This window comes from Hyaena hyaena, unplaced genomic scaffold (genome assembly GCF_003009895.1).
Source record: "Hyaena hyaena isolate Hyena2069 unplaced genomic scaffold, ASM300989v1 scaffold_221, whole genome shotgun sequence".
NCBI classification, from domain to species: Eukaryota; Metazoa; Chordata; class Mammalia; order Carnivora; family Hyaenidae; genus Hyaena; species Hyaena hyaena.
Window position 1 is genome coordinate 2,254,510 of NW_024080853.1, and position 27,828 is coordinate 2,282,337.

General features: G+C 37.5%; 1 protein-coding gene across 2 annotated transcripts in view; it reads right to left on the reverse strand.

The window, feature by feature from the left end:
* The window catches only part of ARID2 (AT-rich interaction domain 2), a 166,706-nt gene extending 140,883 nt beyond the window's left edge, over positions 1 to 25,823 (reverse strand). For both annotated transcript variants that reach the window (XM_039243109.1, XM_039243108.1), the window contains exons 1-3: positions 25,583 to 25,823; positions 25,374 to 25,467; positions 24,217 to 24,314 (exon numbers count right to left, since the gene is read on the reverse strand). In XM_039243109.1, the coding sequence (XP_039099040.1) occupies positions 24,217 to 24,314; positions 25,374 to 25,467; positions 25,583 to 25,674 (284 nt within the window). In that variant the 5' untranslated portion in view covers positions 25,675 to 25,823. The remainder of the gene's footprint in view (positions 1 to 24,216; positions 24,315 to 25,373; positions 25,468 to 25,582) is intronic.
* Between the last annotated feature and the right edge of the window lie 2,005 nt (positions 25,824 to 27,828).

Genomic DNA, 27,828 nt, shown 5'->3' on the forward strand with positions numbered 1-27,828 from the left:
AAAATTTTGGTGCACAAGCAATAGACAAACAATTCTAACTGAAGGTTTTTACATTCCTTTGTAAAAGTGTGAAGCAGTTAAAAAAAAAAAAGAGCAACGGTTTGAAAGATTTGAAATATACCACCTTGAAAGACTGATGACATAAATGACATTACAACATAGAATATATTCTTTTCGAGCTTACATAGAACATTCATAAAAAATCAATCACATAATAGACCACAAAAGATACCTTGTTACATATGGCCCCCCATCAAAATACGGGCTGTGTTCACAAATTTTAAAGCAATAAAATTAAAACCAAAATAAAGACGATAACCAAAAGAGAACTTTAAAAATCTTTTACCTGGATTTAATCTGTAGATTAAAGAGCAGGAAATTCTAAGTATAATACTTAGTAGAGGATGACAAAAGAAAACACATATCAAAAGATGTGAAATCTGGCTAAGTCTTAAAAAGAAATACAAAGATTTGAAAGCATTTATCGGAAAATAAGAATCATAAAAACAAGCTCCAGATATATCAAGTAATGTCAGATACATGAAAAACTGCTTGTTTGGCTCTAAAAACTCCTAAAGTATTGTGAAAAAACTATTTCCCATTTGTTTTACTTAGAACTCAATATAAAAATTATTACACTAAAAGGAATTGTCATTTATGTTCATAAACAAAATATTATGAGGTCTATAAAAATTAATGTATATATCTGAATAGATACACTTAAATAAGTGTATCCTTCACTTAAATAAGAAGTATGCACCAATTATCTTCACAATTTCAAATTACACTAATTTAATTTTGAAATAAAACCTAAAATTTCCTAGATCATACGGTTATTTAAGTGAACTATTACATCAAGTCATCATTTTTTCCTTTGATGGAAAAAACTATAATCAAAAGTACTCATTTTAATAAACTACTACTTGATTTTACGTTTTTTTTTTTGAAGATTACATCTTTATCTTTTTTTAAAATATTTTTATTTATTTCTAGGAGAGAGAAAGAGACAACGTGAGCAGGGGAGGGTCAGAGAGAGAGGGAGATACAGACTCTGAAACAGGCTCCAGGCTCCGAGCTGACAGTTAGCACAGAGCCCGACGCGGGGCTCGAACCCACGAACCGCGAGATCTGACCTAAGCGAAAGTCGGACACTTAACGGACTAAGCCACCCAGGCGCCCCTGATTTTACGTTTTTGATAAGCAGTCTATAAATCAAGTATCTGCATATCAGATCATATTATATTCCCATACATGTATATATAAATCACTACTCAAGAAATTCAATACACACCCAGACATGTTTGGGGACTGAATGCTTCATTCAACTTAATATACCAAAAATTCTTAAACCCATAGGGTACTTATTTACAGAGAATTAACAACATTAAGTTGTTAAATACAATCTCTTCTTTTTGCAATAACTAAGAAGGCACTTCAGCATCTGGAAACCTATCTCACAATAATGAATGACAGAGACTACTAACTGTCTACACATACACTCACACACTCTATATGCCACGTATAATGTATATAAGTATATATAATCCTTGTGTGCATGTGTTTTCTTCTTTTACCTCTTCTTTATGCAATAAAAGTTTCAGTAAGACATCTGTGACTTTTTGTGGAATGTATGAAAGTGTCCTTTGTGGCTTGTTACATGATCAATTTTATGAATGTTCTGTGAAAGCTCAAAAAATACATATCCCAGCCTTCCTTGTGTGACATGATTCTGACTAATGGGATGTAAATGGAAAGGCATGTGCTCTTAAGAGAAAGAGTTCCTCTTCTCTCTTTTTACTCTGTCCTGCTGGCTACAATGAGGAGGATCTATCCATCTATATATGGTACCATCTCTATATGGAGCAGCCATCTATATATGGTAGCATAAGATAAAAGCCATATGTAAAGGACAGAAAAGAATGGGCTGAAGTCTTCCTTTATTTATTAATTTTTAAAAATTTATTTATTTTGAGAGAGAGAATACAAGTGGGGTAAGGGCAAAAAGAGCAGGAGAAAGAGAACACCAAGCAGGTTCTGCACTGTCAGCGCAGACCCCAATGCAGGGCTCAAACCCACAAACCACAAGATCATGACCTGAGCCAACATCAAGAGTTAGATGCTTAACCAACTGAGCCATTCAGGTGCCCCAAATTTAATTTTATTTTAGAGATAGAGCATGTGCAGGGAAGAGGGAGAGAGAGACAGAGAGACAGAGAGAGAGAGAGAGGAGAGAGAGAGAGAGAGAGAGAGAGAGAGAGAGAGAGAGAGAGAGAGAATGAATCTTAAGCAGGTTCCATGCTGAGCATGGGGCTCAATCCCACGACCTTGGGATCATAACCTGAGCCGAAATCAAGAGTTGGGGCACTCAACTGACTGAGGCACCCAAGCACCCCTGAAGGCTTCTTTTAGAGCTACCTTATCAGTCCTGGACTATTTAGGTCCACACTGTTATAGTCTAGAGAAACTTATGTCATGTGTAAGCCACTGTTATTTTAATGTGTATAAAAGAAACAAAACAAGTATACAAATACCATTCAGAACATCAACTGTCTATCTTGTAGAGCATTAGAAAATCTAAGAAGTGGATGCATCTACTCTGAATTTATGAAATGTCCTCAAAGTTTGTTTTCCCTATTAAAAACTACCTAATATATACCCAATTATTTTTCTTTTACTTTTTGCTCAAGAAAGGAATATATGCTATGTTAAGAGACAATGTAAGCTTTCTGCTTACAGATTCCAGAAAACCAGATGTTGGTTTGTCTAGAAGGATCACTTTGTCCGTGAAAATATTGTTCTTTACAAGGAACTGACAAATGGAAATTCATTATTGTGATCTTTGTATAATCACTTAAAGGACTGTATTAGAAAAATACTGCATAGAAAATATATTTTTCACTGGATATCCTTGCTAATGATTAACTGAAAGAACCACGCTGGCTATTTAAATTCAAGAATATAAGATAATTCAACAACTTAGAGGTCTAACTGAAATGCTTCCTCACATTGCATCAGAGGACAAAAGAAAGAATCTGCAATGACGTATCAAAGCCTGGTCCTAACAACTCTCCATACTAAATATTTACTAATTCACTTATCAAGGTTCATAACCTCCAGAGTTTAATAAAAGACTCCTCTCTCAAGGCACCCTATTCTGCTTAGTATAATAAATGCATCTTAAATCAAAGCCATTAAAACTTGTCTTCTTTTTTTCAATCAAGCTATCTATGATTAATCATGTTTCCCAAGCAACCTAGAACTGGGAAGGCAATGGGCTTTCACATCTATCTTAGTAAACTAGTTACACATTTTTTAAGACTATCCCAGCTGGGTCTATTTTATCTAGCAAGTTTTTTGCTAAGAGTAGCATTTTCTAAACTTCACAGTAACTCTGTAAGTAGATATACATGCTGAAGGCTGTGAGGCCAAAAGAAGGAATGGGACAATATGTGCTCAATGTGTTTGGAAAATTCCATAGACAGTCACAAGACACATTATAAGCACATTAGTTTTGAAAAGTGTTTCAGAAAAGAACCATGTTTAACTCTATTAACCAAGTTTCCAAACTGTATTTAAGTCCGAACGCTTTTTCCCATAGCCCACGTAATGAACAGTTTGAGAATACTGACCTAAGGACCTTTGTGAAGACAACCAGTCCTCAGCCAATCATCCCAAATTGTGCAATGAAAGAGAACTTGGTATTTCTTCAATAGTGTAAGCTCCTTCTCCTCTTAATAATGATGCAGAAAAAGGACTGGATTGAGCTATTCTCCTTAACTCAGGCTGCAGTATGAAGGCTAAATCCTCCCTGCTAGGCAGCAAGGAGAATATTCCTGAATTTTCTCTGAACACTACCAGGAGACTCCGTATTTTGTCCATGTTACAACTTCCTCTGCTTTTACAGGCAAAAGTAAAACCATTCCTTGGATGTTAAAGGTAAAGAAGCACAGAAAAAATTGCTGGATTATCATCATTTGGCAATACCAGTCTTCTCTTTTATTTGTAGTCAGACTGTTGCTCAGTTACATATTTCTTCACATAGTAAGATGAGTTAGAGTGGAGGCAATTTTTACTAGCCCTAACCTTTGTGATCACTTTTTAAAAATCACCTACAAATGAATACAGAAATGTTCAAACCAAAGCGAATCAGTTTATTGACAAAATAATCTCAAAGCGCTTTCAGGAGAATTTTGAGAAGATATGAGCCCCTATGTACATCCCACCAGACCATTCTCCTCAGTCCTAAGCACTCTTTCCAAAAGAATCTCTTTTTCTTAACCACACGTGCCAGTCATACAAATGTGTGTTCAAGAATACCCTACATTAGAAAACATTCTAAAGAACTCTAAATGTGTCAAATATGTTCATCTGTCTTCAGTTCAGTCTGTTTTTGTCATGAGTATATCTACTTATCCCCACTAGATCCTGTCTCACATGGTTTTAGAAAAACAGAAAGGAAAATGTTGTTAAATTATTTAAGCAAATAAACAGAAGCGCTAAGTTCCAGAGCTTAGGAGGGAAAAAAGTGAAGTCTGAGACGAAGTTGTAAAAAGTTCCTTCTAGCATAGAGATAGAAGGTAAAGTGAATTTACATATAAACTGAATCTACATATAATCTAAAATCTTACATGACTGTAAACTGATAATGATAAACTACACTCTGATAAATAAAATGAAGTGCAGCAATAGTCACTTTATCAAATTTGCCAGCAACTGGAATTCTCTACTAACCTGCTCTTCTGTAAATTGACAGTCCAATGAAAACTGGTATTTATAACAACCCTAAAGATACTACAAGATTCTGAAATACTTTCTGAATATGACTTCATTGTCTATTATTTTTTAAGAAGTGAAAAGTTTTCCATAGAAAACAAAAACACTCATTTAAAAAGATAAATGAAGCCCCATGTTCACTGCACCATTATTTACAATAGCCAAGACATGGAAACCACTTAAATGTCCATCAGTGGACAAAATGAGAAACCAAATGTGGTATACATACACAACAGAGTATTACCCAGCCATAAAAAATATGAAATCTTGCCATTTGTGACAGCATGGATGAATCTTGAGGGCATTATGCTAAATGAAACATCAGACAGAAAGATAAATACATATGATCTCACTTACATGTGTAATCTAAAAAAATGAAAAAACAAAAAACATCCTAAGCTCATGGATATAGCAAACTCACTGGTGCCTGCCTGCGGCGACAGAGTGGAGGATGGGCAAAATGAGTGAAGCGGGTCAAAAGGTACAAATTTCCAGTTATAAAATGAGTAAATCATGTGAATGTGATGGACAGCACAGTAACTATAGTTAATAAAAAGTATATTATATATGGGAGAGTAGCTAGGAGAGTGGATCTTGAAAGTTCTAATCAAAAAGAAAAAAATAACTATGTATGGTAACATGTGTTAGCTGGACTTATTACGGTGATCATTCCACAATATATACAAATATCAAATCATTACATTGTGTATCTCAAACTAATATAATATCATGGTAATTACACCTCAATTTTTAAAAATGTGAAAAAAAAGAATTATTCAGATTTATCCAAATACTCAATAAAAATAATATTCCACTAGGGCACCCAGGTGGCTTGGTAGGTTAAGTGTCTGACTTGATTTTGGGTCAGGTCACCATCTTATGGTTCATGGGCTGGGTTCGAGCCACACATCGGGCTCTGTGCTGACAAGTGTGGAGCCTGCTTGGGATGGTCTCTCCCTCCCTCTCAGTCCCTCCTCCGCTTGTGCATGTGCGTGCGTGTGCGCTCTCTCTCTCTCTCTCTCTCTCTCAAAATAAACAAAAATAAACTTAAAAAAATAATATCCCTTTTTTCTGATCCAACCAGACGGGTATGTTTGCCATTCCTGTCACCATTTTCTCCTCTCTCAAATCTATCCCACACACCAGCACTAAGACTAATGTTCCCCAAATATCATTTTCGTCAAGAAACTGTTCTGATACAAAACAAGTAAATAATACAAATCTCACACCCTCACTATATACAGAATAATAAAGGTCAAACATCTTGATCTGATTTTCAAAATCCTCCATGATATGCTACCAAACCTTGGTCTCCATCATACCTTCCCCCAATCACATACACAAACCTCCAAGGGAGCAGGGTTCATTAATATAATTAAAATACATTATGCATACCCTCATTTACTCTTTTCCTCATACCTAAAAAGTCCTCCATCTTTCTTTTTTCTTTTCCATCTGAATCCAACTGATCTTTCGATGCTGAGTGTGAGAACTCTTCCTCCCTACCCTCAAAGTGACTTCCTTCTTTCCAGTGACTATTTCCAGTGTTCATTCATTGATTCCATTAGCCACACATTAACTCCTATATTCTAACAATCAATGTGTTATGATGATACAAAGATATGATACAAAGATATATAAAAGTAAGTCCTTACTTCCTTGAGCTCAAAGCCCAATATGGGAGACTACCTATACTAGATGGGAGGAAAAGTAGGATCATAAGGATCACTTCAAGCTGTTTGGGAAGATAAAGGCTTTTCAGAGAAGGTGACATTTATGTTAAGTTTCAAAGACGGGTAGGAGTTATGTCAGGCAAAAAAGAAGGGAAGGAATTCCAGGCAGAGAAAACAGCACATGCAAAGGCAGAGAGGCAAGAAAAACTTGGCATGTTCAGACCACTATAAATAGATGAGTAGGGCTGGAGTTCAGAGCACATTAACTAAGTCTACCAACACTTACTGGCTTCCCAATCACCAAACCTTAAAACAAATGAAAAAATGCAGTACCTCTTAAAAGAATGTACAAGAATATGGCACCTAATTGGTTGGCACAATTAATTCAAACAAAACAAGTAGTACTGAACACTTATTATGAACTATGTACCTAACGCAGAGAACTAAAGAGCATAGGTCTTGCTCTGAAGATGCTAACATTTTAGCAGCAGAAACAGCCAGCTTTTGGTAGACAGATTTTAAGGTTCAATTCTTATGACAAAAGACTAGAAGAAAACATGCTAAGATGTTACCTGTGCTCAATATTTTCCCCTTCTTTGTATTTTCTAGATTGTGTACAATGAGCAAGTGTTACTGTACTTTGATAATTATGGAAAATAGCTTATAACTGAAGTAGTACAAAACTTGACACCCAGTGGATTCTCAGTAAGATTAATTAGCATCTAATTAGTCTCAAACGTTTCAGATTTAAAACTTTAGATACCTAAAATATGGCTACTTACCACTACGTCATGAGCTATGAATCTTGCTAGTACAAAGCATCATTATTTCTCACCTGGATTATTTTATTAACTCCCTAACAGGTCCCCTTCCTTCTGCCCTTGACCACCCTTCATCTGTATTTAACAGAGCACCCAGAGAGATCCAGACAATGGCACATCATGCTCAAAATCCTCCAATGGCTTCAGTATAAGGCAAAGACCTTACAAAGGCCCCACAAGATCAGCGACCAGCTTTCAGTAGCTCTCTGATCTAATAATCTCCAACTTCTTTCTCTTTACTAACTTTAGCCACAATGGCCTCTTTAACTGTTTCTAGAACACACCAGGCATGCTCCATTGCTGTCTATTTACTCTTATCCCAGATTCCACCTGGTTTGCCCCTTCATCTCCTTTGAGTCTTTATTGAAATGTCACCCTCTACTATAAAGACTTTTTCCTACCCACTCTATCTAAAGATGTTACACTCTCTCCATCAAAAACTACCTACTTTATTTGCTTGATTTTTCTCCTTGCACTTATCTAATATACTGTTTTGCTTATTCGTATCCTGTCTCCTTTCCTGAGCTCCAAAGGGGAAAGATTTTCCTGTTTTCATCACTGATACATGTATAGTGCATAGAACAGTGTCCAGTAAATGACAGATGATCAATTGTTATTCAATGAATTGAATAAAGGGCAGTATTCTGCCTAATGGTTACAAGTTTGATCTTTAGAGGCAGAGGACCATGATCAAATTCCAAATTCACTACTTTGCAGTTGGGTAACATTGTCAAAGTTACTTAATCTCTCTAAATCTTAGTCTCCTCATCTATAAAATGATGATGATGGTATTAATCTTACAGGATGGCTTTGAAGACTAGAATAATTCAGGATGGGCACAGTGCCTTGCAAATAGTAAATGTTCAATAAATGTTAGCTATTACTATGATGATAATTAACATTCTTTTTTTTTTTAATGTTTGTTTATTTTGAAAGAGAGAGAGTGTGCAAGCAAGGGAGGGGCAGAGAGAGAGAGAATCCCAAGCAGACCCTGTAATGTCAGTGCAGAGCCCGATGAGGGGCTCAATTTCATGAACCGTTGAGATCATGACCTGGACCAAAATCAAGAGTCAGATGCTTAACTAACTGAGCCACCCAGGTGCCTTTGAACACTAATGAACACTGTGACTTTCAAAATGTTTTTACTGCACTATCACATCATTTCCAATATCCATCTTTTTCCCAGAAATAGTAGTTACTTTGCAAAATCCTTGGAATGTCACCTGATAGTGTGAAACAAAATTATTACTCTGGGTCAACTCTTAACCTTACACAAGATTCTATTCTGTTGTAGTTTGTAAACAGAGATAAGAAAGGTTAGTGTCTATTTTACCTAAAAAAAATATATTTTAAGGACTATATAAAACAGCACAAAATGCCACATTTATCACAATGTTAATTTATATTCTACAACCAGAGCTGACTCTTGGTACTTGTTTCATAAAACCACACAAGAAAAGGTTAAGCTTAGGGGCAGATCAATGGAATGCTATAATACTACCAATTCCATATTTTAGAATTTTTCAATTCTTTCAGAATTCCCAAGTTAGATTTCCCCCTTTGCTGAGAGGCCCACCATACCCACCTGGGTTCTTATGGATGTCCCCAGTGGCAGAGGATCTGATTTAGTTCAACTATATATATCAAAAATCAAATTAAAGCCTTTAAGAGGTACATCAACATTTTAAAAAAAAAAGTCCTTGACTCCAAGACTTTGGCAGTAAAATAAGAACAGTGAATTATAATTCACAAAGCAAAACTCTAATCCTGACACCACTACTTATTAGCAATGGTAAAGGCTTTTTTTCCTCATCTATAAAATAGGATAATACTAACTTGCAGAACTGTAAAAATCCAGTAAGGTGAGTATCTATAGATATAAACTATACTATAAATTGTACTGGAGCACACAAGTTCTGTTGAAAAAAGATACATTAAAGGATTTTTAAAAAAATAAAAGCCACAATCCTACAGCTGCTTCAACCATTTTCAAATTTTGCTTATTCCCTTCAAGTCCTTGTCTTCACAGACTTTTTTATAAAACTGTAATCATGTGCACTAGAGGGAAGACAACATAGCATGCCTTTTCTAGAGCCAGATGGCCTAGGTTCAAAGACTAGCTCCTGAACTTACAGTGTGACCTTGGGCAAGATTCTTAAACCTCTTTGTCCTATTTTATTTTCTATAACATTTGTATAATAATAATAGCACCTATGTCATACAGAAGTGTAAAGAAAATATGAGTTACAGTAAACCATTTAGTACCATTTGGCACATGACGAATTCAATAAACAGCTAAGAAGCAAAAAAATAAAATATAAACTTGATATTCTGCTTTATAAAAAAACTTAAAATGATATCATAAAACCGAAAGTACACTATCATCTAAAGTACCAGAAGATTCTTTTAAAAGGACTCGAGGATACTTTACATTGACTATTTTTTAAATAAATCTCCTTGCCATCCCCTTGTCTAGATATTTAATAATGTATAATAGAATCCATCTATTGCTTTGTACTTCCAGTAGAGGTCTCCATCTAAAACATAATGTACCAGACTGAAAACTTTAAATTAGTATTCCTGGTTATTTAAAAAAAAAAAAAAAAAAATCAACTATGTAAGTTTCAGTTTTTTCCAAACAAAACATTTAAAAAAATAAAGAATATTTCTGAAGTAAAAAGTGATTTTTCCCAGTGATTGTTATACGTTTTGCTATGGGCTTTCCAATATTTGTCTTATAAACATAAGACAGGAAGGGGAAAGAGATAAGATTGTTGATACAAATGCCAAATCAAGTACATAATTATCATTACTACTGGCCTTCAGTTTACCTATGCCTCATTCAAGGTATAAGTCAGTAGAATCATCTTAATGTAAAAATAAAGGTCACAGTTCATATTAGCAAAGAAATCTCTGACAATCTTCTACATTTAGATTCCTTTAAAATCATAACAGAATAGCTAGAGTAATAAAGGCAACTCTGGCTTCTATTTCCCCCTTCCATCATTCAATAATAATGATCTTAGGCAGGCCAAACAGGGAAACATCCTTATTTCTAGCTTACTAAAAAGAAACAGACCATTTTCTTAAAATCCCTTCTAGTTTTAAGAATAATGATGCCATGTATTGATAGATTAGGTAACCACAACCAATTCTAACTACATACTTCTTGTTCCTATCTTTAGGAATCTAAATGTTCAGATTCCATGAGCTACATTACTAAGGACTCTATAAAACATTACAATTGCATATAGTATCTATTGCCTACCTCAGCTTAGCCACTTAAATGTGTAAGACCTGATAACATCTGTAAGATCTGGTATGTTTAAAAACTAACCAAGAAATTATCAAACCATTTGCTTAAAGCTAATAAATAGTATTGCATGTATGTGTGCATGCACGTGTACACACAGACATACACACATACACATCCACTTAAGTTAATCCCCATAGTTTATAAAAAAGGGGATATTCTAAGTAAGTCACAAACCTACCAAGACTTTCATTTCCAAATTAGACCTAAATCTGAGGATCAGACATGCAATGTAAAAACATAACATTTAATTTAGTGGTAATGGATTTGAATGGATTCACTGAAACAAGCATGTAAGATTTCTGATTACAACTAAAGTATGAATTTGCTTTTCATTTACACAGGGTAGATAATCTATCAAGAAAACTTTTAAACCAAAACAATTACTTCTCACCTTGAGAATATAGAAGTCACGCAACAATCATGGTTTATACTAGTCTTTTTTTTTTTTAATGTTTTATTTATTTCTAGGAGAGAGAGAGAGAGAGACAGCGTGAGCAGGGAGGGTCAGAGAGAGAGGGAGTCACAGACTGAAACAGGCTCCAGGCTCTGAGCTGGCAGTCAGCACAGAGCCAGACGCGGGGCTCGAACCCACGAACCGTGAGATCATGACCTAAGCGAAAGTCGGACGCTTAACCGACTAAGCCACCCAGGCGCCCCTATACTAGTCTTTAACAAAACCAAGTAATGAATTAAATTATTGTCTTATTTTTGTATAACAGGTCATGCAATGGCCAGCAAAGTAAAGACTTTTTAATGGATAGATAGAATAGGAGAGGTAACTTTCTTCTGGAGTTACCATTTAGCGTTTTAGCTGATTTTTATTTCTATGTTAAATTCCTAAACATGAGAAATATTCACATTCAAATAGAAGTGGTGAAATGGGACTTAGCAGTTTTAATATTCAGTATTAGCTCCCCTCTTGAATATAGCCAATAAATAATTACAGATGTTAAAAAACGAAAACAAAATGCTAGCAGATAAAGCATATGAAGGATATCTCTAAATCTGACTTCTAAGTCTAACAATATTATTCATTCAATAAACAGATGGAAATAACATGTTAGTAGAACATATAGAGTTAAGATTACATCAAGAACACATAGCAAGCAGTATGTTAGTCAATGAGGAAATGTTAAGAAAGGTCAAATTACAGTCAGCGCCAAGACAAAGACACCTTCATCTTCCCAACTATTTTACAGTGACCAATACAATTAGAGAAAAGAAAATAATTAAAGGCATAAAATGATTAAAGGGAGAAATTTTAGGAAAGAAGTAAAACCATCCCTATTTGCAGATGACATGTTAGTATAACTAAAAATTTTTTTAAATCAATAATAAAACTCGTACAAACAGTAAAACAATTGAGTAAGGTAGATTGTAACATAAAAAACCAGTAACTTTCAGGTAAATAAATGATACCAATTAGAAGATTAAAATGGAAGACAAACCACATTTATGGTAGGAACAAAAATGATAATATACCTAAGAGTAAACTGTAAAAATGTCCAAAACCCATAAAAGAAAAATTTTAGGCTCTTGCATGACACAAAAAGACTTGCATAGGAAGACTTCCATTTTTCTTAGTTCAACTCAGTACTATCATCTCGGTCCTAAAGTAATTTATAAATTTTATGTAATTCCCATTAAAAAAAAAAATCAACAAGCTTTTTTCTGGAATTTGGAAAAACTGACACTAAAGTTCATATGGAAAAACAAACATAAAAGAATAGCCAAGAAAACGTCATATTAAAACCCCCCACAAAACTATGAGATGGGAATGGCACTATCAAATATTAAAATATGCTATGCATGGGGTACCTGGGTGGTTCAGTCAGTTAAGCGTTTGACTCCTGGTTTCGGTTCAGGTCATAATCTCAAGGTTCTTGAGTTTGAACACAATGGGTTCTGCACTGGCAGAGCTTGGGATTCTCTCTCCCCTCTCTCTGGCCCTACCCCACTTGTACTCTCTCAGTTTCAAAATAAATAAACTTTAAAAAAATGCTACATAAGCCACAATAATTAAATATAGTGAGGTACCATTTTTTAACCCCTCACATTACTAAAACTTAAAAAGCTTGACAGCACATAGCAAGGCTGTGGGAAATAGGCACTTTCATATACTGTGGTGGAAATGCTAAATAGTTCTTTCCCACAAAGGGAATTTGGCAATATTTAACAAACTACATATGCATTTATTCTTTGATTAATACACCAATACCCAACTTAGTAATCTGCTCTGAAGATATATCTCCAAACCTTTAAAATTAGGTTTGCATAGATTACTAGATTTGTAGAAGATGACTAGATTTGTAGATTACTCATATGGCATTATTTGTTATTCTAAGTATTGGAAACAACCTAAGTGCCATCATATAGGGGACTGGTTAGATAAACCAGGATATATCCACACAATGGAATATTATGCAGCTATTAAAAAATGGAACTTAATGGATTTATTTACAGTGATATTCAAGATACATTAAGTAAAAAAAAAAGCAAAATGCATTCCTCATTTTAACAGAAACCGTGTGTGTGTGTGTGTGTGTGTGTGTGTGTATACACACGGACGCATACATTATATATAATTTTTTACAGAAAGAACACAGGAAGGAAAACCAGATGCTAAAAAATCTGGTTATCAACAAAGTATAAGTGGGAATGGGGTAGAAGAGAAAGGGAAGGGAAGGTGGTAACCTCCAAGTAGATCTTAAATTTTGATTTTATAATTTTATTATTTTACATATTCATAAATAAAATTAAAGAAACAAAAATAGGGAAAACACAAGATTGAACACAAATGAAAAATTTTGAATTTTACTGTATTTTAAGTGAATAACAGTAGCAGGAGAAAAAATAATCCAATCACTGAGAATTTTTTTTAACAAAATACCAATATAGCTTCAGTCGGAACACTCAAAGAACTGCAAAGAAATCTGTAACTCTACTTAGCAAGTTTGTTGTTTGTAGTGGTATGGGTGTTAAGAATTCTTAAACTGTACTCTCTATATTACAGACCTGACAAGATGAGTAAATACACTGGTACTGGGAACGAGAGTTCTTAATGTGGGAGAAGTAAGATACATGGTATGGAAAAAGGCAAGAAGAAGCCTGTGTGGACTGTAGCTAGATTATCAGTATATACAGCATTGTGATTTTTTAAATATGTATATTTATATTTAAAATAAAGAAACTTCCTAGCTCTTCCTTGGAAAGAGACTGGAAGACAATGCAACAATTGGCATACACCTGCCAACCAGATCTTGGTTTCGGTATGCCATTCCACACTAAAGAAATCCAGAACTCCCCGGAGAAATAGCTGATGCTAGAGATGGATAAGCAAAAATACAAGTTGACCCTGGAAGATCTGAAAAAGCATGGAAGAGCTCAAAAATGGGAACATGTTAAAGACAAAGGAACCAGTTTGAAAGGGCTCCTACTGGCCAAACTTAAGGAACAAAATGTATAATAATAGATATGAATCTACTGTATAAAATAAAAATATAATAAATAAGAATGAAAACATTTTCTTTACCACAGATTGTTAAGAAATCCAGAAAGAATGACAGAGTTAGAAGATAAGCATTGTACATCCATTATAATTAACTGATTCAAGCCAAGAATCATCAATGGACATTAAAACTATGGAGTAGAAGTCTAATGGTGAGCAAGATATTTACATGCTTTCAAAGTATGTCCCCACAGATTAATATTAATTATAAAAGAGAAAATAAAAACTTTACAGTAGAGAAACCTGTAGAGAGTTAAGGACATCACCTTAAACCAAAGTTAACAATAGGACAAAGTGACATTTGGCCTCCTGCCAAAAATGCCTAACCTAAATCTAATCCCGGAAAATCATCACACAAAAATTATAGTACAGTTGGCCTGTACTGCTCAAAAATGGTAATATGATGAAACGATGAAGAACTGGAGATATAACTAAATGTAATACAAGATCATGGACTTGCTGGGCTGGGCATAATTGCTATAAAAGACATCTTTGGGATAACTGGCAAAATTTGAATAAAGTCTATATATAATACAGATTAATATGATTATATCCATGTTAAGTTTCCTGAACTTGATCATTGTACTGCTGTTACATTAAGAGAATGTTTTATTCTTAATATACACACATATTTAGGAATAAAGAGCATGAGATTTATAATGATATCAAATGATTATAAAATAGTAATAATAATAATATATGTATACCATCACATATAAAGAGAAAAATATAAAGCAAGTGGCAAAATAATAACAACTGGTCAATATAAATGAGGTGTAAGCAAGAGTTCACATAAAGACAAAAAAAATTAAGACTCTTTAAAAAAGAAAATATAGCAAGGAGGAAAATGATTAGGTTTACTATTTCTCATAATTTTTGCTAAAAGATTAAATTAATGAATTGCAATGTGAGGCTACCTGGAAAAACTACTCACAAATTCAGAGGTGTGACTTTTTAATGGTATAAACTAAGAAGATAATACAAACCACTTAAACACACTTCACCTATTACTTGGGAGTGCACCTGGAGGTAGACTGCTAAGGTAGGAACTTCTGTTTATGAAGTACACGGTGGTCTGATCAGAGTTCAAGTACATTAAAAATTCACTTATTCTATGAACCATTATGAAAAGTGTAATCAACCTGAGCATTATTACTGACAATTTTAAATTTTAAAGTACTACAAATCAGGTATTTTCTACATAGAACCCTAACTAATGGTCTCTTCTTTGTCCTATTTTGATAGATAAATGTTCCTACTGACCTCATGTATGTTTCTATTAACATTTTATTTATTTAAAATTAACCAATAGGCTAGGAGAGGGACAAAATAAAATTTCATCTGAAAACACTTCACCATGAATGATGTATGATTATGTAAAAAATGTCATCTTTGTGCACAGAGCAAGTGACCACAGAACCCTGTAAATCAGAATTAATCAAGAACATAAGAACTCAGAAAGGTGAGAATTAGATACTTGCCATATTTCACAATAAGATGTATATTCAAGCAACAGATTCTTATACAACTTTCTCTAAATCCTGCTTCATAAGAAGCAACATTTTATGTGGCCCCACTAAATGGTAATGAATAAAATCATTTACTGATAGGAACAAAAGGTAAATATAGCAAGAACATGGGCTATACCTGAGGATATTTAACAACTATGGATAATGAAGGGTGATAAATAAGACAATGCTTTGTTAAGGCAAGTCTATCACAAGGGAATGAAACAGAAAGGCAAAAGGGAAAAAGTATGGTCTGAAAATATGTTTAAAGAAATACTTTTCTCACAGCCCATTGTAGCTGACACTTGAGATTGAGAGTTGGCTATAACCTATAGCCCTTTTCTTTTTTTTTTTTTTTTTAAGAAGTAGTCCGTTTGCATTAAAAGAAGAAGTAGTAGCCCATTTGCTCCAAAAGAAAAGAGTCTGACTGGTATAAAGAATTTTTTTCTGGGCGCCTGGGTGGCTCCGTCAGTTAAGCATCTGACTCTGGCTTAGGTCATGATCTTGCAGTTCCTGAGCTTGAGCACCGTGTCGGGCTCTGGACTATCAGCTCAGCGCCTGGAGCCTGCTTAGGATTCTGTGTCTCCCTCTCTCTCTGCCCCTCCCCCACTCAAGCTCTGTCTCTCTGTCTCTCTGTGTGTCTCTCTCTCTCAAAAATAAATAAAAACAGTAAAAAAAAATTTCTTAGTGTTATGTTTTCTAAGATTAAATAATTACAATTCTGAAATTTGAAATAAAAATATCACATATGAAAATGGTTTGAAAAATGAAAACAGTGCATTAGAAAACAAGTTATTGTTAACATTGGTATTTTTATAGGAATTTATACAATATAAGTTAACTTCCCTAAGCAGAACTGGGACAGATGAACAAAATCCTTAAAAAGCAGAAAAGCATTCAGTAAATTCAATAAAACAAATGGCATCTCATTTGGGACGACTATAATAAAGTCCTATATAGAAAAAAAAAACACCCCACCTAAATATTAAAGAAAACTCACTTTTAATTAGTTTTTTAAAAGTCAAATAATGCAAATATAGTTAAGTCTGAATTGGTAATTCACAAAACCCTTTTATTCCCCTTAGCTGAAGTGGAGCCCTTGTTAGTTTTTCTGGAGCCCAAAGACAAAGTATAGGGTGTGTCCTGGCTCTGCTTAGAAATGACAGGTGCAGCTTGAGCAGGTGCCCCAGACCAGATGTCATCTAGAGGTTTTTTTCTGGATGTAGCCCTGGCCAATATGTTGATGCCAAGTTAAACTAGTTATCTCAGCAACTAAGTTGGTTTCATTACAATACTTCAATCAGCTGTTCTTAAACTTCAGCACACTTAAGAATCACCTATGGCACACTTATTAAAAACACAATTTCAGACTATTATTATCTAAAAGCACCATCAATCTTAGCACAACTAAAATGGGACAACTAAATATTATGTATCTCATTCGATGAAAAGCACAGCAATATCTAATAAGAATGCCTAAAATACTGAACTTGAATGCTCTCAACCTTTAGATCTAACTATCAGTTTTCAGGAAATAAATACAGGGGATAGAGGAACAAGTTAACTGACACCAGAAGGAAGCAATCAACCAAATCAAGAATTTGGTAAAATCTGAAGAACAAATGACCCCCTTACTTCAACAAATCAATGGCATGAAGGGAAAAGAAAAAGGGAACTGTTAAGAGATTAATGAGATAAAACAGCTAAACAGATTCAGCCCCGCCACAAAATCTCCTGCAGTAAGATGGGGTGGACCCTACCAACACTGACTTAGAAACAATGAGAATTATGGATCTATCATTCTCGGACAATTCAGAATGTGATAGCTATTCCTAGATATCACCAAGACTGTAGTTCCAGCAACAGGTTATTGCAATGTACTTGGTCAACAGGGTATGTATCTTGCAGAAATGGATTAACTTTCACTTCACAACACAATGAATATGCAAAAAGTATCCAAACACAAATGACATTTCTTTATATTCTGAAACAGAATATGTTAAGACTCTTATTTCAGTAACACAGTTCTTGGAATGCTTAATGAAATTCATAGATAATCCGAACATTACTGAGAGTAATAATTTATTCTAGGTCCCCCAAAAGTTTTATTTCCAAGTGAATGCATCAATAAATTTTATGACAGATAACCAATACCAATTACCAACCAAAAAATATGCATTTTTGTGCCCTTCTGAATAAACTGCATCAATCTGCCTAGTTTCCTTGGTTCTACTATTGATAAACTGTACTAACTAGGTTATTTAAATTTATTTTAAATTCAAAAGCCAATATTTTTGCTTTTTGTAAAAATTGTGCTTATAACTTCAGGTCATAAAATGTTTGAACATAATCTTTAACACTAACATCCTCTTTTTTAACTCCAATAAGTTTGGTCCTTAAACCAATATGTATGCATTTTTTTTAATGTTTACTTTATTTTTGAGAGAGAGACAAAGAGAGAGACAGAGCATAAGCACAGAAGGGACAGAGAGAGAGACACAGGATCAGAAGCAGGCTCCAGGCTCTGAGCTGTCAGCCTGGCCTGACTCAGGGCCTGAACTCTGCCAACAGCAAGATCATGACCTGAGCCAAAGTCAGCTCCTCACCGGCTGAGCCACCCAGGCACCTCAACCAAGACCTACTTCTTCTTTTTTTTTATTTTTTTATTTTTTTAATGTTTTATTTATTTCTGAGAGAGAGAGCGTGAGCAGGAGAGGAACAGAGAGAGAGAAAGACACAGAATCTGAAGCAGGCTCCAGGCTCTGAGCTGTGAGCACAGTGCCCAACGCGGGGCTCAAACCCACGAACAGTGAGATCATGACCTGAGCCGAAGTCAGCAGCCCAACCAACCGAGCCACCCAAGCGCCCCAACCAATATGTACTTCTCAACAGCTTTCCCTAACACTGAAATTCACGGTATGACTTCCCAGTTTTCAAAGTCATAGAACTGAAGCAAATACAAATTTTTAGCAGGGCCATCCCTGTATTTCAACAAAAGTAATTACTACCACAAAACAATGTGATCAATAATTCTGCTCTAATTCTTGAGAGAGCCTTGTATGGACAAATTTAAAAACCAAATTTAAATATAAATATCCTCTTTAAAAAAAAAAAAAAACCTCCAGTTAGAACGATGGACAAAAGGGGAAAATAAAGGGCAATTACTTGCTTTTTGAGGGGCTGCTGACTGGTCAAATAAACTAATCATAAATTCTTTTGTCATAAAGAATATTAAGCTAATACGTGAACCGCTGCCTGAGACTTAAAAATCTTTATCATGTCCTATTTTTTTTTGTTTTTTTGTCTTTCATCACATTACAGTTCAAGTACTAGAAAAAATATTGTTATGAATCTACAAGGACAGCTTTCCTCATTCCAGACCAACTAAGGCCACTGCTTATCTCACAGGTTCAACTCTTCTTCTTCTATTTGGACGGCTATATTTCCTTACCTTTCTTTTACTGGCAACGAATACAAGTTACTTTTAATGTCCCCCTCTTTCAAACAAATACTTAGCAAGTACTACCAATGCAATATTGCACGGCCATTGATAAAGACATGCCAACAACAGCTCCAAAAAATTTACATTCGTATCTACATGTCTATATAAATACGCATAATTGCCTCTTATTCTCATTTGCTTATTATTTTCCATATCTAAAATTTCTCTTCTTTAATCCCTATTTCTTCTAGTTCAGAGCTTCCCAAACTGCTCCAAAGAATCTAACAAGTATTCTTCAAACAAGGGATTTGGTACCACACTCCTATGATGTGTGGAAGTGTTAGGGAAACACCATTTACTATGGTTGGGGGAAAGGAGGTAATAAATTGTGTTTCTCCAAGCTGTCTAGAAATCCATATGCACACTAACAAAATAAAGTTGCTAAGAAGTCCTGCAATAAAGTAACCCAAATTTAGCTTTACTGCTCAAACTCATTTGGCCTTCTTTCAAGGAAACACATAGACTCTTCAAGAAAACAAGTATTTTATAAGACACAAATTAAGAATTTCTACTCTAATTGAACCTGAATACCAAGGAATATAGTAATGATGGTGATGGCAGGTCAAAGAAGCAGAGACTGAGAAAATCCCACTCACTATGTCCCATATGTCCTCTAATTCCCGATTCGGACAAACCCCATTTGTGCCAGTAAACTTTAGTCAAGTCTAAACCACTCTGGAACATGCCCAGTACGTAGAATATTAACAAAAGCTCTCAACATTCCACCTAAAAATATGTATTGAATCTTGCCTACAGACCAATGCACCTAAATTCCAATGAATTAAAATGTTTGTTTTTCATTCCTTTTCCAACTTTATATCACTCAGTTTGGCAATATGAAGGCTTCACAGCAATGATATGTGTTTCCATCAGTTATAATGGGTTTCACACACAACCAATTATGAAAATACTGAATCCGCAACAGAGTATAGGTAGGTTTATAAAAGAGTGCTCCTATTTAGAAAGAAACATTTTTAGTTAAAGGCAGAAAATTGTTATGTAAAAAAACCACAAACATTTTTGGGAGTTATAGTTAAGCTCCTAGTTGATATCCTCAGTAAAATATGTATCTTCAGTGAACGAACTATCTTGGAGTGAGTGAGATTTATTTCTACTTTGGGGCAAATTTAAGCTGTTTAAACACGATTTCTAAGACACAACATGAACCTAGCTGAGCTCTGATCAGTCTCACAACCTTCTCCACTTTCCACTCCTCCTTTCTACATGTCTGCATGTCCTTTAAAACGTAACAGAATATCAGAAGATATCAAAATCAGGTTTGTTCAAAATGAAAGGATACAGTTTATAAAATTAAATTTAAAAATGCATACACCAATAATTTATTTAAACACAGCTGTCCTTTCAATCTCTATATTACTTTTCTTTTTCTTCCTTTGAAAAAGCAAGCAATGTCTGCTTACCAATTCTGTTTAGCAATTCACAAACTTAGAGTATCACTTTATTTATTACAATTATGAAATATTCTTTCATTTAACATCAAGAGATTCATTAAATGCTTCCTCTTTAAAGAGGTAACGTACATGGTGTACACTAACTATAGAACACATGAGTGTATTCATTCTATTTAACTGATAAATGTAAACTCTTCCTGTTGGTATAATTTAAGACAAAGCTTTATTCACCAACTGGGAAAAAATAGAATAAATTCACAATGCAACTGAAAATTCATTCTGGTGGTTACAACTCTACAGGTAAGTTGCTGACTACTTTAAAGGTAGGTGCATGTAAAAAAATCACTTCATATTATAAGAAAATCAGTACATCAGTATATAGTTTTGTATAATAAATTTTTTAATGTCCAAGATATTTCACCTCCTTTCCAAAAAATCAAGTTTTATGACAGAGATATCAAGTCAGCCTTGACCATAGCTATAGTAATGGTCGCATAAGCTACAAGAAAATCCTTCAACTAAGTATTGGAAATAGTTACCTAAATCTTCGTAGCAAGACTTCAAATTTTTAAATGGGACTAAGAGTAGTAAATTGTCCCCCAATCTTTGCACCAAAACAAAACAAAATAAAATTCACTAAGTAAATACAGAACACATTGTGTATACTGGCCATACATTAACCATATGCAACTTCCAACTAGATTTTAATTTCTTAAAATCATTTGTGACTAACAAACTGAATTCAAAATAGACTGATTAAATGTTATAGAACATGTGCCAGGAATACAACTTTTTTGTCCAATTAACAAATACCCCTACAGTCATTTGGATATATTTTTTTGCACTTGAATCTTTCCAACTACAAAATGTGGGAAATATTCCGTTATCATATTTTATACTTACAGGGATATCCTAATAATAAGCATTTGTGGAAGAAATTGAGACGTACAGGCCAAGAAAAGAACTAAGTGGAAACAACATAGATGTACATCAGAGAGGATTAATACTCAATTTTTAAATAGAGTACTTTCACCCATTACCAGTAGGTACTAACATTTAAAACACTGAGTGCCAATGTTAAAACATCAGTTGCATTTTCAATTTTAGACTTTGAGAAATTTTTATACTCAATCTACAACTGAATAAATGTATGTTTGCTATAAATCAAGCAAACTTTTAGCAGACCGCTAAACTCAAGTTTCTACATTCAATAACTGTCTATGTTTGTAATCAAAACAAACATAAAAATGTTGGAATATATACATGGCCAGCATACTAGTTTGCTCTTCTTTATCTAAGTGTCTGTAATACCCTGAAAATACATCAGACCTTCATACTGGCTATATACCTGGCTAACAGCCATCCATCTAATTAATAATAAAATTACAGAGGAATGTCAGCAAATATTAAACTTGTAGAATAAATGAGAACATGTAACAGTCTTACAATAGGCCAAATGAGAAAGCAGTTATTTTAAAAAAATTATCTCACCTGTGATTTATAAAGCATACTGCATTATCTGCTCATATATCAAAGAGAGAACTCACAAAGTCACTTGATTACTATTTCTTACTATGAAGAGGGACTCTTATAGTTAAAATCACAGAATTACTGTGAAAGCTTGGCATCCTGTCTGCCAGTTAAGATTTTTCAGAGAAAGGTGTAAAACCCAGCACAATACATGTCCTCTAATTACACCACTCTGGAAAAAAAAATCTTTCAAGGTTGGTAGTACCCAATCTTTGACCAGCACATATTTCTCTTGTATTTCTTTACAAGCCATGCAAATCTTCACATGGTTTTATTTTCCAAAACAAATGCTTCAACTTTTTTCCTAGTAGCCTAGCTACAACCCTACAAAAACAAACCTGGAGAGTGACATATGGAGGAAAAACAAGTTTAGCTAAGGATATAGTTCAAAAAGCAGCTTCTAATAGGAGCATAAAGCTCAAATTGATCTGGGAACAATGTAAAGAGTTGCAAACAACCCTGAAATTACATACTTAAAAACAGTACTTGTAAGTAACCAGTGAATGATATTATCTCAGGATAGAAATCACTACTGGCAAAACAGTATTTATGTAACTTGTTAAAAACTGGAATTCAAGACAATTAATTAATTGATTAATGTAACACTCGGTTAGTATGCATGTAAATTTGTCAGAAAAACATATCACGAACCATATATATCATTTAGTACCCTCTGGATATTAAATTTCAATCAATCAATCCGATAAATATTAGGCGTAACTTTAAAACGTGTTGTACTTTAAAATCCAAACAGTTCAAACACATTACCCGAAAACCAAGACCTGTATTAATAATACTCCTCTCAACATTATAAATGGAAATGAGCAAGCGAATATCACCATAAATATAAAATTCTCTACTTCTCACCACATCACTCAATCAATAGTTTTGGGGGGTTAATTTTACTTTGTTTTTCACTTTAGACCTTTATTTAAAAATGTACCCACACACACTGTCCAGACACACACACTAGAGTAAATAACAACTAGCCATTCTTAGTATTTTCCAGACTTCTCTGCAACTCAGTAACCATCCAAAAAGTTCTGTGAACTCTTCAGCTTCAAACCTGAAGTCAATCTAAGATAGCCAATAGAAAGTACACCTGGGCAATTACTGCATTTCCTACTTGAGAATGCTGAACTTAACACAGACTATTTACATTTGGGTACTGCATTTGGAGCAATGAGAAGTGTCAAACTCAACTATGCAGAAGCTACGTTAACTAAAAAAAAAAAAAAAGGCTATCCCTTAATATCATTATCAAAAAGCAATAAATATGAAGAGCATTATTTTAGTTTTAAATAACCACCAACTAAGGACCCTCCATGAGTAAGTAAGCATTAAAAATAAAAGATGACCCCATAATAGGTTACAATATGAAAATATTCCTAGCAGAAAACAATAATAATAATAATAATAATAATAATAATAATAATAAAGCTTAATCAGGAAATATCTTTTCTGAAGTGTATCACATATCAAGTGAATAAAAAATTTACTTTGTCATATACGGTCAAAAAAGGGAGAAAATGAAAAGATAACCCAAATCATTGTACGCCACTTCATAATCTTCCTACATATATAATAATCCTTCTGAACGTTTTTAAGTCACTCAAAAATTCCAAAGAACTTACTCTAAAAACTCTGCTGGTCACCTAAGGCACCAACACGTTATGCAGTGCAGAAACAGTCTACTGCAAAACCACTCCGTTACACGGTTCCACACAAGAGGTTTCATTTTTTAAAAATCTTAAAGTCAGAATTTTAAAAGGCAAAGGAGTTTCGAAGGCCAAGAAAAAATTTTCCCAAGGGATACAAAGTTTCATTAACTATCTTAACTCTTTTACTAAGCATCACCTCTCTGCCCTTCCGTGGATATCAAGCAATCAATAACAATGTCACAAAAGAATGTTTACCAAGATGGGGGGTAGGGTGTCACCTGTAAAGATCCTGTATGAAAAATGTAAACAATCCTAAAATAGGTGAGGAAAACTTTCACCTTCCCACAACCTCGCTTTATGGGTAGCTGATGATTCTCAGACGGAAAAAATGGACAGAAGTTTAGAGACTGTCTGGTGTGCAAGGTTGGTTTGGGGGCTCTCTTTTTGCTAAAAACAAATCTCCCCTTAAGTCCCTCGATTCCAAATACTGTGGAAGAGTCACTACTACTCACCGCAAGTAATACTGTTTTAAAGCAAAGGCAGCGTTAGAACAACTTCTGGGAAAGTTGAACTCTTCAACAATTTCTCCCCACTGATTCTTCTCAGAAACCTGTTAAAAACACAGCCACACTTGTCTGAGAGTGCACCATCCAAGAAAACTCTAACCTAACTGAAATAAATACCCATTCTACAGAGATCTGTAGATACCTCAGGCATCAGTGGGTGTTTCGGATCCATCCGTAAGAGTTCCTAAGCAAGGGCTGCTCGAATCACTGTGTTTTCACCCGAGAGCCCTGTATTTAATAGCACTTGTTTTGTTTGGGGGGCGGGAGGGGGGGTGGTGGGTTTGTTTTGTTTTTGAAGCCCGGACAATAACCAATCGCAAGTCCCTCTGTCGCCCCCTTTTAAATCTCAACGCGGTCCGTTTACACTAAAAAAAAAAAAAGTTCAAAAGGATCAATACTGTTCCGGACAGCGACGTCCGCAGGTTCTGGGGGGGCCGGGGCCGGGGCCGATTCCGATCCCTCTCCCAGATCTATCCATCTCCATAGGCCCTTCTTTGAGGCCTACAGCTTCTGCCTAGCCTTGAAGCCTAAGATGGCTATTTGGAGACAGGTCCTGGTTTCTTTTGTTAGCTGTATAAACCGAGGGCGACGGGGCCGAGGCTGTGCCCCCGGCTGCCGGGATCATTTCGCAGCCGATTATCGATGTTAAACCTGCCCGCGCTAATTTTGAGTTGCACGAAAACTGCTCTCAGAGTCTGTGTGTCTCTGTGTCTCCGCCTGTGCTAGAGCGGCAGCGGCGGCAGAGCTGACTCGCGAGCGAGCGGGCGGGCGGGCGCGGGCGCGGGGCTCGGGCGGGCGCCCCGCACGCCCGCACTCCCCGCCGCGGCGCTCAGACCCCGCCGGGCCGGCCGGGCACCGGGCAGGGCGCGAGCCGGCGCCGGGCCGCCCGCCCGCCCGAGCCCCGCGCCCGCCGCGCGCACGCGAGCCACCAGGCCAAAAACAGCCCCGCCGCCGTCCGCCTCCGTGCCACCGGCTGCGAGCGAAAAGAACGCCTTTTGCCCCCGCGGGCCACCCCCCCAGCCCCGAGCGCCCACTCCGGGGTCAAAGGAGACTTTTTGGAAGAGGCCAGCGAGAGGGAAATACAAATTAAAACTTCCACTCACCTTCGCGAATCCGCCTAAAGTAGTGACTCTGGTGTAGAGACCGTGAAGATCCAGCTCCTTCCCACCCACCGCAGGGATTTTTTTAAAAGGCGACCTGCGGGAGAGAGAAAGCCCCGCACTTGTCAGCCGGGACCCCGCGCCCGGCCCGGGCGGGAGAGCCCCGTTCGCCCCGGCTCGCCCCGGCGCTGCCCCCCCGGTTCTGCTCTCACCCTCTGCTGTGGTGGAACTGCCGCAGCTCGTCCAGGAAAGCGAGTCCCTTTCTCCGCTCGTCCGGAGGCGCCTTCCCCGTCGAGTTTGCCATTATTTTTTCAAAGGAGGTTTTAAAAAAACCCAGATCGGTGTTTTAAAAGCGCCCCCCGCTCCCTGCGCTTCCTACCAGAGCCCGGAGCCCATTCCTCGGCCGGCGGCGGCGGGGCTCAGTCATGGGCCGGCGGTGGCGGCGGCGGCGGCGGCGGCGGCGGCGGCGGCGCAGGGAGGGAGGGAGGGAGGGGGAGGAGGAGGAGGAGGAGGGGAAGGAGGGAGCTGGAGGCCAGGGGGAGAGGAGGGAAGGAGGGAGGGGAATTTCTAAAAAAGTTTAAAGAAATCGGAGCGAAACTAGAGGGGCAGGCGACTGCCGGATCCGCGCGAAGCCGCGGGGCGAGCGCGGCCCCCACCCCTTCCTCCCCTCCCTCCCCGCGGCCCGGCTCTCGCCCGCCTCAGCGCCGCCGGCCCAGGCGGCTCGGCCTGGGGACGCGATTCAACATGGTGCTGCTGCCGGGGGCGCGCGAGCGGGCGAGGGGAAAGGCGAGCCGACGGTGAGGGGCCAGGGCGGCCGGAGGCCGGGAGTTTCGGCGGCAGCGGCGGCGGGGCCGGGGCAGGCGGGGCTGGGGGTGGGGAGGGGGAGGTCTGTGTGGTGGTTTGTGGAAAGAGGGGTGACAGCGTGTATTCCGGCCGCAGCTCCGCGGGGCCCTCGCACACATTCACGCGCGGCCTCCGCCGCGGCGGCTGGGGCGTCCCCGGGCAGAAAGCACCGGCGGCAGCCGAGCCGCTGCGCGCCGCCCGCCCGCTTCCTTCCCCGCCAGCCTCCCTCTCTGCCGCCGCCAGCGCCGCCGCCACGGCCGGGCAGCCAGCGCCGCACAGCGACCCCCGAGGGCCGGCCGCGGCACTGCGCCTGGCTCCACACCGCCCCGGCAGCTCCTCGCGGGGAACAATAGACTCGGCTCGCCGGGCTTAGGGTTCATCTGCAATGTGCCGCACATTTCACACGCACACAAAGCCGGCGGAAAGGGGGGCGGCGCGGGGAAACGGCCACTACCGGTTGTTCCAGGGTTAGGGGTGGAGGCGATGTTCGCGTCCCCGGCCCGGCTGTTCGAAGGGCCGCCTCTGAGTCCCTGCCAGCCCCACACAACCGGTCTGGCGCTCGGGAGAGAAGGGAAGCTCCGAGGGGCAGCTCCTCACGCTACGCATCGTTCACAGATGGGAATAAAGTCAATTTGTTACGTTCTTTTTTTTTTTTCCAAGGTCTAAAGGAATCGGCTTTTCTGAGCCTTGTGCTAGTATTTTGAGGCCTGATTAGCACATTTTCCATGAATTATCCACAAACTAACTTTAGCAAACTGTAAATTAAATACAATGCGAACTGTCTGTCCTAGTTCTATGGAAATACAGTAATGCTCTTAATTCATCTTGCTTTTGGTTTCACATATCAAGCTAGATTATTTTATGCTGAATTATGCAAATAGTAACTAAACTGGTTGGGAACCAATTATTTGAACTTTAACAATAATTAACGTTTATTTTTTTACATTGAGATATCTTAAAAGGCAGAAGCGCTTAGTGAATAATACCTTTTTTTCTCTTTCGAATGTCTTAAATGCCATCCCCGTAGAAAATATTTTGAAGGTTAATAAAGCTGCTTCAAGGGAGACTAATCTCAACAAATGCTCCCACCTAAGTTTGCATTTACAAGGGGTGCTGGAGAAGGCCCTTTGCTACAAATGTTAATTAAGCTTCACAGTATGAGGCGTATCTTATATTCCCATTTTAGTGATGGCCACTATTGGCAAAGTCATCTAACCCAAGGTCACAGGCTTATAAAGGTCTGGATGATTATCATTTCAGGTAGTACTTCCAATGGGAACATTTATTTGGTGGTGAAAAAAAATTATGTAATGTAGTCCAGCGTGCTTCCGGTGCTCACTCTAGGAAACGGATTTATTTCCCAAGTAAAGTTTGTCTCTTAAATGGGGTTGGAATGAGGCTGTAGCTAGGAAGTTCCTGACACCCAAGGGCCAGTGAGTGTCTGAGACGGAAGCCAGCGAAAGGCGGAGACCCAGCTGGGGGAGTGGAGAAGCTGGGCCGGGGCCGGAGGCGAGAGGTGGGGGGCGGGGTAGGAGGGAGACCAGGTCATCTGTCCCTTCCCCCACTGGTCCTCTTAGGGGTGGTGGAGATGTGGGCCGCAGAGCTGCGTGGCCGA